The sequence below is a fragment of the Numida meleagris genome, chromosome 4, assembly GCF_002078875.1.
Source record: "Numida meleagris isolate 19003 breed g44 Domestic line chromosome 4, NumMel1.0, whole genome shotgun sequence".
NCBI classification, from domain to species: domain Eukaryota; kingdom Metazoa; phylum Chordata; class Aves; order Galliformes; family Numididae; genus Numida; species Numida meleagris.
Window position 1 is genome coordinate 63,435,699 of NC_034412.1, and position 17,171 is coordinate 63,452,869.

The following is a 17,171-nucleotide window of genomic DNA, read 5'->3' on the forward strand; positions in this document are numbered from 1 at the left end:
ACTGATTCAGGATTCATTAAAACCAGTCCCTGCTTGCATCAGCCTCTCTCAGATTGTGCAATGGCATGTTTCTGTTTTGTGGCTAGGGCAATACCTGAGGGTGCAGTTTGCTCTGGTTCACCTCCTAGTTTGTGCTGGTTCACTTTCCTGCCTGGAGCTCGTCTTTCCTCTCTCGCAGTCTGGCTGGGGAGCTCAGCAGCCTGTATGTGAAGCCAGTGGTCCTGTTATTTCGGGGCACTCGCTAGGGGAGCTCATTTTTGTTTGTTTGTTTTTCTCCTGAACTAGGGAGGAGGGGAATGATTTTGTGCAGCTTGAACGAAGCTTTGTTTTGTGCTGAGGAAATGAAAAGCTGAAATCTTGTCTAGCCTGACACAGAAATGTTTCCTTCCACAGGACTGAGTCTTTTGGCTAGGGGTCCTTGAAGTGGTGAGGTAAAAGAAGGGCTGCATTTACCAGAGTGCCAGTGCAGAGGAACACCCGTTACATGCAGAGGTTGGAGACCTTGAGAGGGAGGTGGGAGGCGTGGTGAATTACTGTTTCTGCTGGAGAGAGTTTTTAACCACATGCCTTTCCTTTCGGGCTATTGCTCAAACCACTGTACTACAGAATTGTAGTTGCTCCTCAACATTTGTAGTTGCTTGGGGCGTACTGATGGAGATCTGAGCTTGTTAGCACCTCTGTTAAAGACATCCATCTTTACTTAAAGTAATAATAAAATATAAGGGTCTAGTGCTTCTGTGTTTTCAGATACTCATATGACAGACTGAACTATAAAGCTATTCATTTGCTTTTAATCCTGACTATTATTTAAGCACCATGTGGGAATTCGAAAGACCAGGTTCAGTATACTGTCATGTGGAAGAGTTCATGTGCATTTCTGTGGAGGAGACAGAAGTGAGCCCTGATCTGTTTGCTTTCGTTGTAAATGCTCCAGTCCAAAGGCAGCTGATGACTTTTCATCTCTGATTTTATACCTTCAAGCACACAGTGTTTTCTCCATCTGAAGTTGCTTAACAAACCTGGGTGGGCCTTAATTTCAGTTTGATGAAAGAGACTATTTGCTAAAATAAATGAATCAAATCTGTTTTTGGCTACCTACCAGACACCTGCAAAATCTGCTCCCTAGACTGCCACAGCAACTATTTCAGCTCATAAGAACGTGACCATGGCATAACAAGTTCTTACCATGACCTTGGGAAACTTTTGCTCTGGCTGATGGCTACACTGACTATTTTCTGGAGAGCATCCTGGTGTTGTTTGGTTTCAGGCTCCCTCTTGGCAAAAGACAAGGAAATATTCTCACGGTGCAGACCTACTACAGATATGAGATCTGTAGCTCTGGGGTATGTAGTTCCTGGTTGGATTGACTTCTTCACCAAACTGCAGTTTGTGAGTGCATCTAACAGCAAGCAATACAGAATGGGAATGTTGCTGTGACAGGACCGCATATGCACTTGGCCTTGCACTCCCTGGAAGAAAATATATCAGTGACCAGTCTCTTGCTCACTGTAAACTGTTTGAAAAATCCAGAAGTGCTGGAAAGAATGGCCATTTAATCCATCTCCAAAGCAAAGCTAGCATTGATGGCTGAAGCTAGAGTGAAGGTTGTATGGTGGATATCACATATACAACTGCAGCATCTATTTCAAATTGAGGATTAATTCTTACTAAGAAGAAAAATCCTGTACCCCCAGTCTTCCTCTTGTAGTTAGGTTCCAGTCTTCTCTCATGTCTGGATCTCTTGCTTTCCCTGCCTGCCTGCTTCTTGGGACCACCTGTACACACTGCTTCAGTATCATTAGATCACCTGTAAGCAGGTGTCAGCTGACAGCAATCAATGTGTGAAGAAGAGAAAGTTGATGTAGGAAGGTTTTCTGTGTGCAAGGGATTACTAAAACAACTACTTAAGAGCAGGATCTCTCAGACAGTACGTCATGGCCGTGTTTTTCAGGATTTGTTCCTCACTCACAACTTAGAATATATTCCAGGAATCCAAAACCTCTTAGATTTATCTGAACCAACTGCATTTCAGGTGTTCTTGTAAACAGATTTGTATTTTTTTCCAGGATACATCCTGGAAAAGTTCAAACATTTGGGCAGCCAGGTGAGCCTGTGAGCTGGAGAACATTTCCTTAGTCTGATCTAGCTCTACCTTCCTGAACCAGTTTTCCACACACAAGTGTACATTCAGCTGCTGTAAATGTGGGTGTGAAATTGGGATACCTCCATGTCTCCTGGCTTCTGGCTAAGTACTAGAGGAAGCAAACACAGCCTTGTTTGACAAACTTTCATACTGGACACATATAGCACAGGATGAAGTCAGCCTGGAAGTATGGTACTGCTGCTGATAGCAATGGAATGAGGCCCCATTCTTCTAACCTTGCCAGGCTGGTCTCTCCCGTGATCACCACAAACTGGTTTTCACCTTAAAAACTCAAAGCTGCTGGAAGATGCCATCACCCAAAATGGTGCTAGGTAGGAAATAGCTCTGATGACTGTAGGATGACCGTAGGGATATTTCCTAATAATGTCCTATTTCAACAGTGAGACATAGGTATATGGTATTTCTTTATGTCTGAATACACTGTAGAGATCTTAACTGCTGTTTTAAAAACTGACTCAGCTGAGGAGTTGTAGACCCCATGGCATCTGCATCGTTGCTATTCATTTTTTGTTTTCTTCTGTGAGGTAATATAATTCTGTGGGGTTTCGGTTGTTTCTTTACCTGAATCATCAAGATAAAGCATTTTCATGTGCCTATCAAGTTTATGGTCTCTTGAGGCCCACAGGCTTTACAGGACATGCAGCTGTGGCTGATATGAAAAAGATTTGTAGGGCAGGGGTAAGGCAACACTGGGACAGTCACAACAACAGTGGCCCCTCTTAAACTCCACATCGCGCTTAGGTTACTCAAAGTGTTCCTCTACTTCTCTGCGTGCAGTGGTTTTCACTCTGCTACTCTGAGCCTCCAAAAGCTGTGTGGGTCTAAGGGGCCAGCCAGTTCTGCACTCCCTCACTTGACTTTATCAGTGGAAATTCCTTCCTTGCTGATCAAATGACCAAGGGAAAATTATCTCTTTTTAAAACAGTTCACATTTCTTTGGATTCAGTTTCAAATTGGCATTCTTAAGCTTATCACAGACCATTTGTAAATGCACTGGTTCCTGACCGAAAGATTTAGCATGTACCAGATTTGTTATCCATCTAGGACAAACAGTCTGAAAGAGACACATGCCATAGAGAACATTCTCCATGAACCATTTAGAGGTAGCAAGAGCACTGCATAATCTAGAGAACATTATTTAAAATTGACAGGATCTTTATCCTGCTATAAAAGCAGCCTTCTTCTGGGGCTTTTGGATTTACTTCCACATTCACCTACCCACTTAAGATCAATGCAGACATCTAACAAACCTTTCTATAGCATCAAAAGCACCCAAGTACTTGCCTAACATCTCTCTGATCCAGTACCACTCAGACACAAACCCTGCGTATGGTCCTCTTGTTAATTCTTGAGTGGAACAGGACTCTAATGATGGGAGGCCATTGCTTAGTCTGCTACTTTAAATCCCCTTCTCTCTTTCAACACAGGCAAGGTCACATGCCCAGTGCTTGCTCAGGCTTGTCCTCAGCTCCCTGCTCCGGCTTTGCCTTGGTGGTATTTTTCTGTCTCTCTCTCCAATTGACTTTTTTTTTTTTTTTTCCTACAACAGTGATACATAATACTGCCAATATGTGCCCAGTGGTATGTCTGTGGGATTTGGTTGAAGGCTGCTTTTGCTAGAGCTTTCCAGCACTGTTGTAAATCTTCCTGACTGCTTTCCCTGATGACAGCTTCCTACTGTAGCTAACAAGGTTGGCAAGCTTGATCCCACTCCATGGTAGTAGGATCTACATATAACAAAGGATAGAAATCTCTTGAAGTAACTATTTAATCTTAGCTAATTCCCATAGTACCTCATACGTTTCTTCCTACAGTGAATTGTGGCAGAAGCATAGAAAAGGCTGTAGGATCACTTATTTCTGCCACATTTCACTGTCTTTTCTTAAAGGGGAAACCACAGATCTATATACTTGAGCATCTTCATCTCAGTCCTCTATCGTTACATGTGACACTTGGCTGGAGTTAAAAACCTGCAATCAAAGCATACAGCACTGGTAGAACAAAGGAAATTTCTGTGCGCTGATCATACATACTGCTATAGAGTCACAACCTTACGACATGCTGATAGTATTACAATGTGGGGCAACGAAACCAGTCTGTGACCTTGAAACCAAGAGAGGTGCCTTCTATTGTTTCAATTTACTCCCTGACAGAAGGAAATGATGAAGGTGAATTGGCATGTTTCTTCTGAGCAGGCAGCTGAACAAGGCCAGCCCTCTCCCCACATCCTGATCTGCTGGTGGCTTGCATCTGGGTAGCTGTTTCACAGTTCTCTGCGTGTCAGTGTGAGTGGTAAGGAAAGCTGGGAGAAATTGTTTGGCCCTTTGCTGACTCTTTGCCTTGAAGAGAAGCTGGCATCTACATTAAGTTGTTACTGCTGTTAGTCAACACCCTGTCGTGTTTTGTTTACATGAGGTAAATGGCTGCTGACATTTTCCTTTCACAGAATGACTGGCTTGGTCACCAGGTCTGTCTGGACTTGTCGCAACCGTTTGGGTATCTTGGGAGAGGCCCAAAGCTATACCAGCCTGGAATCTCCTGAAGGAAAGGGGTAAAGTCTTTCCACCTGGGGCTGTATATGCTTCTCTTGTACCCAAGAATTTCTGTACATTAGAGCCATCTCTTCAGTGCTATCCCTTGAATGGATGAAGGAAAGAGAAGTGGATGCATTTCAGGAGGCTATACACAGGCTGGATGGAGTGGAAAGAGAAGCTGGGATAATGGAAGCATGCTTTCATCATCCCAACCCCTGCAGAGTTTACAGACAGCTGTGCCTCACCTCTCTCAGATCTACCTAAAGGAAGATGCTTATGGTACTGCTCGCAGGGCGTTCAGACAGGGGCCAGCTCGAGCTGACTTACTCCTCCTGTTCCTTTTCACTCAGGAGAGCAGGGAAGGAGGCAATGGGGATGGTGCTGATGCTGATGTGTGGTGTGCCATGTCATAACACAACCAAGGGCAGTCAGGCAGAGGCTCCCCAGTGCCTTCTCCAGTCTAGCAATGACAGAGGGACTAGGAATGGGGAGTCATTTCTTTGCTTACTCTGCTTCTGCAGTGGACTGAATTGGTCTCTCTACATGATTTTTGCCATCTTTTTGTAGTTCCTCAGAGGCGATAATAAATTTTCCCTCCTTAAAGGTCACTACAGCTGTATGTACTATATAGCTGGGCTATGAAACAGCTGCTTTTCTACATGCTTTTCCCATTATTAGAAAAAGGCAAATTTCCAGGTAGATTTTTAAGTTTTATTTTTCCTTGAGAAAAGAGACAGAAAGTACCATCTGTCTTGTTTGCAGTAATGGCTGCTATAAGTTCTTTTGACAAGACTTAGAAATAAGACAAAAATAACCAAGACAACCACTTCCCTAAGCAACAGAATCTCAACTAATAACATTGAAAAGGAAGCTGATAACATTGATCACTTGTGTACCTGTAGTTAAACTTCCAAAATCAGTGGAGAAGGAAGTTTAACTGGCCTTTCTGTAGTATAAGAACGCAAAGCTAAATTCCAAATGTAAAATTTTTATGGATATAAATATAGGGGATGATTTTCAGACAAAGTTAATATTGCTGTTTAATTCCCTTTCCTTCAGAGCAATGGTCCCACAAGATGCACTTGGAAAGGAATCCCTGAGTTTAGTAGGTATACTTCTGTATGAACCAAGAAGTAGATTTTCAGAGTGGTTCTGGAAGATCTGAGATGAGCTTGATCAGCAAGGACCCCCAATTCTGCCATCACTTCTGCCTCGAGTAACTTGAAATATTTGTGCTATTTGTTCAGGCAAATTAATATCTCAAAATATAAAGCTATTCATGCGCACAGGCACCGGCAAGATCCAGGATCAGCAGCTACACAAACTTTGCTCTGGCAGTGGTCTCCTGAGTGTCTGTAGAAGAAGTATTAGACCTTGGTCCTCTAAGTTACCTAGTTGAGAAGTCCACATTGCTAAATATCTGAGGATCTGCATGCACAGAATGAATGCCTGATGTTTTTAACAAAGACTTTAAGGGCCTGGCCATGCCTCTAGCCACATTCGTATCTCCTCCTTGTTTTCTTTCAGCCACTGAATATTGTTCTTCACTTGCTCGATTGACTGACTCCTGGGCAATTGTCCTGCCCCAGCATTAGGATATTTCTCAAAGAAATTTAGCATCTGGAAAAGAGAGAGAGAAAGAACTGACCTGAAGCAAATAACGCTAGTGTTGGGTAAGAAGGTTTTTATGGGGACCGGATAAGTGCAATTTTGGCTAAGTGAAATATTAAAGCTCAGGCTTGTAGTACTGGAATAGTTTTACAATAATTCATGCTTCTATACACACTTGGTAATAAAAAAATCAAGATTTCCAACAAGTAGATTTCAAAATACGCTGACATAGAACCAAGAGAAATGCTGGCCCCATACCTGCCAAAGTTGGAGGTCAGTGTTGAAGTTTTGGCTGATAGTTACTAAGCGACCGAGGTTTCTATCATTGATAGTGAATCTAGGAAAAAAAAACACCAAACAACATTTGATGCAAAACTGTTCAAAATAAAAGGCATAATCAGTTATCTGAAGCTTAAACTTCTAAGCACAATACAACAAAACATACACCCAGATTTCGGTATTTTTGGAAATACTTGAAAAATAGTGCTCCTACAGAATAGCTATACTGTTCTAAAATATATCTACTAATGGAATGATCTTTTCTGTTTGTTTTGTTTTGTTTTGCTTTTTAATTATAGAGTTAATAGCTTATTGTCTCACGTTGGAAATCGTGTGTTTAAAGACTTTTTTTCCTCCCAGGACTTCCTGCTGTTTTGGAATCGAACTGCTGAGCAACAGAAATGCAGTCTGGTTCACCACTCTGGGCTGGCAGGTGTGTTCTTCTTCTTTGCCCTCATGGATTGTTTAAAAGGGGAAGAAAGGAGAGGAAAGAGCAAAACTAAAAGGTGCACTCTTAATTCTGCTGCTCACCTTTACCTACTGCTGCTTGCTATTACCACCAGAAGGAATTCTAATATTACCTCTCTGTACACTGTTTTCTCATTATGAAATCTATAAAAATAAAACTGTGTCAGAGTGGAGACACGACTGACTAATTGCAGAGTATTTCCGTTCAGTTACAAGATTTCTACACATTGGTAGAGCTTTTTATACTTTTTTAATCACTATTTATTGGTAGTGGTCATTTAGGGAAAGAATGGCTTCTAAGTTAGCAGCAGAATCTTTTTTTCACACCAGGTGGCTATGATTGTGTTGAATATGCTTTTGGTTTCCATAATACAAAGAAGCTGACTATAAGAACTGCTTGCTTTTGTAGAAATTAAAGAACTATCACAAACTTTGCCTTTCCATAAACAAGCAGAAGGCAGTGATTACAGCTGTATAGTGAGAATATAGAAGGACTTGGCAAATGGGAAGACACACAGGTTCCTTAGAGCATACCTGTCAACTAAGTATTCCCAGTTAAGCCGAATCCAGTCCCAGGCCATTGTTTTTCCATAGGTGTTGTAGGAAATGTACCTCACGACTGTGAACACATCTTGGCTTTTGATGAGGCTGGAGTTGTAAATGTAGTTTAGATACCTAAGAGAAATCCCATAAGAATCAGTGCGAACCTTTCAGGAATGTCCAGGGAAAGCAACTAATAAGTTAACACTTTCAGTGGAAACCTAACTGATGACAATGAGAATTAATGCAATGTTAATGCTTGTATTTCCTAAGTATTTGCTACCGCACTCTACAGCTTGTTTCCAAGTAATGATATTATTTTTGTCTAAAGCATCTTAAAGGTGTACTACACCAATCTAAAATGTAACTATCTATCTGTTGAAAACTGTATCAAGAGATAATAGTGTATTGAAAGAAACCTGAACAATTAGACATCTCTTCAGAAAACAAGCAGAGCTTATGCATCTAAAGTTTCTTCGAAATGCCCAAAAGCCATTAGTATTTCAGTATTTTAATCAAGTAGTGAAAACAAAGTTGGAGCAGTCAGCAGCCCATCCAAGCATCTAAAAGTAGTGGTCCAGGCTATAAAGATCTTACTGGGACCATGCGGACACATGCTCACACTGAAATGTGAGCTGTTGCTTTGTTTCTGAAATCCTTATTCACACAAATGAATTAATTTGGGCATAGCATGTCTGCATGTGCTGCAGTTTTACTCCCAGTCACAGCACAGATGATTTTGGCTGAATGAGAAGGTGTCCCTTATCATGCACATGTGCAGGGCGATGAGGAGCATGGTCTTGGCTTCACAGCAGCAGCTGTAGAAGACCACCCTTTGGCTGTCATGTGCTAGGATTAAGGCTGTTCCTTTTTATCCTATATGCTAGTGACAGGAACAATTTTGCTCTTTTTCCCTCCTCTATTGTTTTAATAGTAAATCAATAGATAAATTCTCCCTGATTTAGGAGCAGTTTTTAATTTCTGCAAATTTACATTGATCTAGATAATTAATTTATGTCCTCATCATGACAGTGATTAGTTATCAAATGTCTTTAGGTTATGGCTGTCGTGGATACAAAAACTATGAATAGAGTTACCTCCTACCACTATTTTAATTATCTTTTATATTTACTCTTTCTGAACCTCCTGTATTTCCTTATTCCATCTTGTCTGAACTCGAAACTCTTTCAAGCAGAGACTGCTCCATCTTGTCATGTTTAGACAGGGCTCCAACAAAGTGGTTAATGGCTCCAGTGAGAACATTTGCCAGCAGCTCTGCTCTATGATACAACTATATGCCAAGGTATAAGATACACTTAAAGGATTTGGTGCATCCCAGCATAGTGGCAGCCTGGAGAGATGCTCGCTTGGTCTGAGAGCTGCACCAGACCAGTACAGTATCCAGATTCCCCAGTGCTGCTGAAAGCAATTTTTCCCTTTGGCGGAGTCCCATTCCTGGTCTGGGATGAACAGTGCTCTGGAAGTCTTGTCTTTCTCCCCTGATTATAGAGGAAACATAGAAGAATCTTCTGATGCCTCACTATTAGGCAGCTAAAATTACACAGGGTGGAAGCACTGTTGGAAAAGCTGAAGGCTGTTGATCATGTGCAGAAACTACCTTGTGTTCAATATCTGGCCACTAAAGTAGCAAGGCTTTTTTCTACTATAATGCAGTCTCAGAAGTGGGTGTTAAATAACTGTTCTTGAGAATGTGTTGCATCCTACAGGCTGTAATCTGACAAAAATGACTGCACAGGAAACAGGAGAGGTGAAAGAGTGAACAGTGAATAGCTGCATCTCTAGGGAAGGAATAATCTTTGTGCATTTAAATCACCTGTCCAAAAGGGTGATGTTAGTCACTGATGCCAGGCCATACAGGAGTTTTTCTTTTTCTTGTGCTAACGAAGTTTCCTGATATGTCTTGAACATGTAATTCCATGATGACTCATTGCCTGAATTCTGCATCCCATAGCGGTATACCAGGAGTCGGAGATTTACAGCAATGCTAGAATAACAAAAAAAAAAAAAGTATTTTAGTATTCTTCCCACTTTTTTCTGCTTGAGATCTGTGACCAAGTCCTTCACCAGCCACAAAACCCATGAGAACTCACGTTTGTCCTTGTAGCCATTGCTCAAACTGTTGAGAAGCATTGTTAAGAGATTCTGCATCATTCATACTGCACGCAAAGTCTAGAACAGATGCACGAAGAAGCCTTTAAAAGAGAGGGGAAGAGAGAGAGAAAGATTTCCCTTCTGCTTAGCATTCCTTGAATCCATCAGTAATATGATAAAGAAAAGTAAAAAGATCGTTCAACCTGTCCAAATGGCTTCCAGAATCAGTCCAGCTCAGTTTATTCACAATGGGTTTTACCAGATAGCGAAAATATTCCTGAGGTAGAAAAAGAGAGATAATTATTTGTAAAAGTTTCATTAAAAGACAGTATAGTTGTATTTATAGTTTATTCCCTTTCATTTTCCAAGAACTACTGTATCTTAAATGAAAAGGGATACAAGCACATACACGTGATCTTTCCAGCTCACCATGATGTGTCAAATCTGAACATGTTCATGCATCCTTTTTTGCAACACTATGTGCAGGTAGGACAAAAGTCAGCCTGCTTCTCTCCATCTCTGTCTGTGCCCCAAAATGAAAGCCAGGGTATAGCAAGGGCACACTGCCATAACTTTTTCCAAAAGGTAATCTTGACTTGAGGACATAGTTACTTTAGTGACCATTAAATCATATTCAGCTTCAGGTCAGCTGTCAGTTCTTCAGACTGCCATGTTGAGATACAGTCATCCTTCGTGCTGAGGACAGGTGTCAGAGTTCTTGCTGTGCTGTATGTACTTATTTGTTGGATGCAGGTCAGCCTTGACAAACAAATCTCTGTATTGTGACTTACAGTGATTGATTATAAGAATAATCAGGCATTATTTCTTTCCTCCAAATGCATAGACCTGAATTGGCAGTTCAGGTAATTCAGAGATCAGTGCTAAGCTGTTTTCAGCATTTGTTTAAGAGTACAGTAACAAAAACTAATTACTGTTAGCTCAGCAACTTTGCAAATCAATTGAACTTTCAATATTATTGCCATTACAGATTCTCAGCTGTCAGATTCAGTGATCCCATGCAGGAATATATTTTGCTTCATCACCTGAAACCGGAGATAGAGATTTGTATCGTCTTCAAGCATGTCTGCGATGTAAGTCACAGCTGATATAACTCTGTGCCAAGGTAAATAATCTGTTTCATTTATTAGGTATTCTGTGAGATTCAGAGGAACAGAGTAATCCACAAGTCCAGCTCTGAGAAGGGAGAAAACAGAACTTGTATTATTTTAATGAATTTGGAGAACTTGCGTCTTTAAAGATCCTAAAACACTGCTCTCTTTAGAAGGTCTGAAATAATAAATTTTAGGAGGGGAAAAATAGTCTGGAAGGGAGTCTGGGAGGTGTTTTCCAGAGACACCACTGAGAATCGCTGTTGGTCAATGCCTAATTGCAGGAGCTTTTGCTGTAATTAGGAAGTTGCCCATATTATGCAGGAGCCCAGAGTGCCCAGAGGTGAGTAGCCTTTAACTGACTACATTAACTCCTGTCATACAAAAGAATTGCTAGTTCTGTAGACATCCTGAAATGCTGAGGAGCTTCAGATCTAGAGGTTGTTACAGAGATCACCCAAAGTTTATCTGCATTGGTGAGGCTGCGTACAAGAGCTAGGAGTTTCCAAGCACATTTCTAAAGAAGATAGCTGAGGTGGTGGTAACTTCCTAATGCCATGCTGTGCATTGTAGGTATGCCTCTGATTTTCTGGACGCGTAGCTTCTTCTGAAGTACTTCTATCATTGTTTCCTACATGAGAAAAGTACCTCTTTCTAAAACCTCTGCAGTTAAAGACATCTTTATTCCTCCACTGGGTAGAGAGGGAGCATTTCTTTTGACTACATTGATACTGCAAGTTACCAATGCATACTTTTATTTGCTCCTTTGAAAGGGCAACATAAGGTAAAAAACAATTAAGACTTGCAACAAATTCAGAATTTTTCTTTTGACCACTTATTTCTAGTTAATAGAAAATGGAAAGTGAAAAAACTTCTGTTGAACTCTCTGCAGGGAATTAGTTTACCTTGCTAAGGAAAAGGCATCATCCAAAATCCCTGCACGGTCAGCAGCTGAAAGAGTCTGTACAAAAAGAGGATGAGAGTCATCAAGAATATGTAGATTATTTGCAGAAAAAAAAACCAACCTGCGTTTATAAACCTCTGTTAGAGACCAACCAGACAAGTTAATATTGTGACACTCACTTTGTGGTTGCTGGTCAGAAGAGTGCTTAGTGTGGCCCAATTTTGACTATCATAATTCACACGATAGAATCCAATGTGGTCTGGATTAATATTCACAAAGGAATTAGCAGATGATGTTATTGTAATTCCTGAAAAACAAACAGTGATTAGTCAGTGCATCTTAACACTGAACTCGTTGGAGATGCCTTGATTCCAAAAGTAATATTTGGTTTTAATGAGTATCAAAACAAGATCCAAACCTCAACTTAGTTATTTTTTTTTAAATGGCATTGAGTAAAGATGAGATAGTAAAGGCATTATGAGTAAAGATGAGTTAGTATAGGCATTATGAGTAAAGATGAGTTAGTATAGGCATTATGGACTGGATACCGGCTCTTGTGTTAAAATAGTGAATTACATTGGGGCAGCTGGTTTGTTAAATTTAAAAGGGAGACCTCTGTGATTAGACTGAAGAATGATACTGAAAATCTTTATTTATTTATTGCTCATAAAAGAGTTGAGGAAGTTTACCTGCAGAATCGGAGGTGTTGTAGACCATGTAATTTGTTGAATTCCCCAGTCTCCATTTCACTGGTATATTCCATTTGTAACTGAAATTATTCAAAGAGAAAGAGAATCAAATTATATTTGAAATCAAATGCTAAAAATAAAACTTCAGTGTATGCTTTTATTGGGCTAAATGTGTACATCATGTTTTTTGAAGCCAACTGTGTGTTTGTGCACATACTCATCTACCAGATATCCCTCATAACTCACCCTCCCCAGCTTTTTACCAATAGCTGTTGTCTATGTTATAAAGACATTTCTGTACTATGATACTCTATTCAGAGAACAAAATGTCAGACATTGCTGCGGTATGATTGGGGCAGTTATTTTCCTTGAAAAGCAAAATAGAAAGCATGAAATGTCTGAGTGTGTTCATGTTCTAGAGATGGAGAATAAAAATAGCTTCTCTTATACTTTGTATTTATAGAAAGTTCTCAAAATGCATCCGGTTGACTGAGAAAGGGAGTAGAGTAAGGTTTTGTCCAGAATACAATGTTGATGTGTTAGTCTAAGTTACTGTGGTACTTTGTTGATTACGTGCCTACTGAGAATCTTCTGTTTGTTTTTTTTTCAGAAAATCAGTATTAGTGTTAGGGGCATATCCTTCTGAATACAGCCTCCCCCTCTTGGTGACTATGCTGGAGAGGGTAATTACCCATAATCAGCAATTGTGTAGATTGATTTCTGGTGTGCTGTGCTGTGTAGCTAATTACCATAACACTGGAACATGCAGCTCTTTTAAGTAGTGTCTTCATGTCATGTCAGAGAATAATCTAACAGGGAGTACAGCAATTAATATAGTAAAAGGTGATTGTACGTGGATGATTCATGTCAATGTTAATATGTCCAGGGCTCTGTGCAGGCACCAGTTAATCTTCACAATGCACACTTGAAACAAGTGGCTAAGTGTTATTAACAAGTGGTTAAGGGTTATTAAACCTTTTTTACAGAACAGAAAACTGAAATACCTTAGGCAATCACTGCTATACAGTCAGCAGGACCTCTTGCCATTTCCAGCCTCTTCTCCTTCTCTGAGACAACCGTAATTCCTCTACTATAAAGCACAGAGCGCCAAATGTGACCTTACTTCTCACTCCTCACATCCATGAGAAGCTACAGTGGCTAGATGCAGGCTTCTCAGTGTGGGCTGTGTCCCATGCCCAAATGTGTTGTGAACAGCCTGAAGGTTAGACATTATGGCTGTAAGAGAGCCATAGCACAGCCTGACCGAGACTGTGAAGGGGCAGTCAGGGAAGCAGGATGGCAGAGCATGCTGTGAGCATACTTGCACAACCACCTACATAGAGCTGCTAAAATTATTAAGCTCTTCTGAGTAGTCATCTGCTGCTCCATGTTAGCATATTACAGTCCAACCCAGGGAGATTTTTCTTCTATCTTAAACACCTTGGTGACAAGTGCTATAGGAAAACTTGTTTACAACTGTGGATTAAATGACTGGTCATTAACTTTCAGGAAATACCAAAATGAAGGTAATTGTATGTCCTGCTGCCTCCAGGAAGAAACATCAGCTATTGCTGTACATCTTCTAAAAAAATATATTTAAAGGGACTTGTACACACTGAGTTTTTATGAGTCCTCTTATGGGGCTTACTGCCATAGAATTTAGAGAGGTTATTGTTTGGCCAGAAGCCTCAGTATTGTGTTTCCTCAAGAGAAAGCACATAAAAGATTATTTTTTTAAATGGCTTGAAAATGCATTTAATAGGGGAGGGGGGAGGGATTTTATTTAGTTTTCATTATTTGTTCTTGGAACTGCACACAGAAATGCTTTTCCTGAGCATCAGATGTAATAGCTGTGTTCTCCCAGCTGTGCATGTTGAGGACATGTTCCTGATGTGCTATGCTGCAGCTATATATTTGCCCAGTAGCACTACTTTAAGAGCGTAAGGTTTCTTTTTCTTTTGAGTGCCAGCATTCAGTGGAGGACTCTTTCAAGCCAAACAAGCTTGAAACAAGCAGGTAGATCTGGATACCATACCTGAAGTTGTCAGAGGATAAAGCATATACAAGACTTAAGAGTTTTCAATGCTTAAATCAAAACCCTGCTTCCAGACATTAAGTGAGCCTGTCCCATTTTTGGGGTAGAATCTCTCAGGACCTTCCTCACCCTCATTTGTGAGTCTGGAAGGGGGAGGTACTGACTTTCAACAGATCAGCTTTTAGGCAAGAGATTAAGTCTGTCCCAGGATAGATAATATCAGCATTATGATATATATTATTGCAGTTTATTTTGAAGACATTTATAAACATTACACAGTCAAAAACAAATTCCATTCTCACTTTAGGAATAGCAGGTACAGTACAAAGCTCAGCTTCCTGACAGGTTAAGGCAGGAACCATACTGGGATTTCTACTCAAGAAATGACAAATAGTAAGGCACTCCAAGTCTTGAAGTCAGGCAAAAGTAGGATTCCTGAGTCTACTATCTCAGAGCTTAGTGCAGTAAGTCAAGATTTTAACACAAAGAGGTATTGTTTGCCTGCATAATCTGTAACACCAGTCTTCATATGGTATAGGGCTGGGGTTTGCAGCTAGAGTTTATTCAAAAAACTGCCAATTTTTCTCCTTATGTTGGGAGAAAACAACATCACAAATACTTGGGTAATAATCTCATCTTAACTCTTTTGATACCTATCTAAAACTGCCAATACTGTGGGACTTCCATTGCTCAAGTACTTTCTTTTTAATAAAAAGTACAACTATTTCTTCATTTTCTCCTTGTTCCTGCTCTTTGTATAAAAATAACTAACAGCAGTTAGTGGGAAGATGTATTTGGGCAGAGTTAGTTCCTGTCCATGCAGGCAATTTTTACTGATTTAGTTTTATCAATCTAGCTGAAGGAATTAAACCTTCCCAATACGGGTTAATTTCGATACCTTTCACTAACTACTAGCAAAGTTGTGTTGCCTAAAAATGGGGACTAAGAATACATACAATGCCAACTTGGAGCAGTTATTCATTTTTCAATACTGTCCCTCCAATCCCAAGGCAGGATTCATCTCCCCTTAAGTTAGTTGTCTGATAACATGCACTTCCCTATAGTATCCCACCTGTCTTGAATAGGGTAATAAATGTCTGCGGCCGGTTGTCTGGCTACATAAGAACCTGAGAAGGGTGCCTTTGATTCTTTCACATGGCTAAGTTTAATGATGCTAGCCTGAGCCAAGCAGGAAAAAAACAGCTCTGGGTAAGGATCAATATTATTTATTAATGACTATTTCACAGTAATTCATGTTTTTAAGAGATGTAGAGAAGACTCTGTATTGTGTTACATTATACATCCTACATCATGTAGGAAAAAGAATAAGCTTGTGTAGTACAAAATACCTGGATCGTGGTATCTAATTTCTGGGTAAAGACAATTTTGTGGCAGTTTTCTTTATTCTGACAGACTGTAATTTGCAGTTATTCAGCAGATGTCTTGCAATCATCTGAGCTGTCTACGTGTGGAAATGAGATCTTGTGAGAGACTTTGTCCAGTTTCATTCTGCTGTGCTTGATAGTGAAGCCCTGAGACAAAGGGCTGAGGCTGTCCTAAATTTGTAATATTTGCATCTAAATTCCTGCTGTTTTCTTTTAAAAACAAGCGCTGAGAGTAAGTTTACCAAGAATGAGTATAATGCTGCCTAAATGTATCTCAGTAAGAGAAGGTATCTGTACAGGATTTCTACCTGTTTTGGACAGATGTTTGCAGTAGGGTCTTACCCAAGATCAGAAGGAGGAGAAGAAGCATCTGCACTGGGATCCAAGAGAAAACGTTTCTGTCTTAGTACTGAATTATTTCCCATCTCCAAAACAGGGTATCCCATCTGCCTTGTCCATGTGTCCATGACTTCACTCACAGGTTTATTACTTGCCTGTGAATGATGGGAGAAGGTTGCAGAGCAAAAGCAAACTCATGCCAAAGAGAAAAAGAAAAAAGGAAAAAAAACATCCAATGATCTCTAATAGAATTACCTAGAAACTTGAACTCAGGTGGAGGAAATGAGAAGTATGTGGGAAGGAGACTGGCTGGTAGCATGGGCAAGAAATACTAAGGGCCTTTTGAGGCCCCTTGCAAGCTGTAAGCACTCTCTTAATAATAATAGAAGTATGTATTCTATAGTAATAGAACAGGACAGGAAGGACATAAAAAGACTTCTCAAAGCTAGAAATTACCTTGCAGCATGCCCTGTTTCAAGTGTGAATGGGGAGGCGCTGTTATCACCAGCAGCTAAACTGATGTAAAATTGATCCGTTCTGTGGATCAGGAACTTCTGTTCTAGAGGCTGGAGCTGGAGAAAGTTGCTTTTGCCTCCTCAGACTGCTGAGTGTGAGGGAAGGGTCACACTCTGCATCCTTTTTCAGATAAAAGTTGGTGACATGAAGATGTGGAGAACCAGAGAGAGAGAGCATAGTTGAGTAGGAAGAAGCATGAGATCAAGGAGAAAAAGTGAACAAGAAAGGGGACATAAGAGTGCAACTTGGGTTGGATGAGTGTCCACCTTCCTTGGGAAGGAAAGGAAATAGCATTAGGGAAGAACCTGGTCATGTGTAGGTAGGCTTCTAGAGGATAACGAGGTAGAAAGAAACAGCTCAAAAAGAAAGGGAAAGATCAGAAAGTGGTGGCACAGAGAACAAGCCCACTGGAAATTGGAAAATAGAGATGGAGACAAGCACCAAGATTAGTTGGTAATTTATAATATTGAGAGCTTGCAAACACAT

At 40.4% G+C, this 17,171-nt stretch overlaps 1 protein-coding gene across 2 annotated transcripts in view; it reads right to left on the reverse strand.

Moving 5' to 3' along the window:
* Positions 5,388 to 17,171, reverse strand: part of ENPEP (glutamyl aminopeptidase) — a 42,335-nt gene continuing 30,551 nt past the window's right edge. For both annotated transcript variants that reach the window (XM_021395700.1, XM_021395702.1), the window contains exons 11-21: positions 16,173 to 16,324; positions 12,411 to 12,490; positions 11,901 to 12,028; positions 11,723 to 11,778; positions 10,752 to 10,902; positions 9,912 to 9,985; positions 9,708 to 9,809; positions 9,431 to 9,601; positions 7,591 to 7,731; positions 6,568 to 6,646; positions 5,388 to 6,318 (exon numbers count right to left, since the gene is read on the reverse strand). In XM_021395700.1, the coding sequence (XP_021251375.1) occupies positions 6,169 to 6,318; positions 6,568 to 6,646; positions 7,591 to 7,731; positions 9,431 to 9,601; positions 9,708 to 9,809; positions 9,912 to 9,985; positions 10,752 to 10,902; positions 11,723 to 11,778; positions 11,901 to 12,028; positions 12,411 to 12,490; positions 16,173 to 16,324 (1,284 nt within the window). In that variant the 3' untranslated portion in view covers positions 5,388 to 6,168. The remainder of the gene's footprint in view (positions 6,319 to 6,567; positions 6,647 to 7,590; positions 7,732 to 9,430; positions 9,602 to 9,707; positions 9,810 to 9,911; positions 9,986 to 10,751; positions 10,903 to 11,722; positions 11,779 to 11,900; positions 12,029 to 12,410; positions 12,491 to 16,172; positions 16,325 to 17,171) is intronic.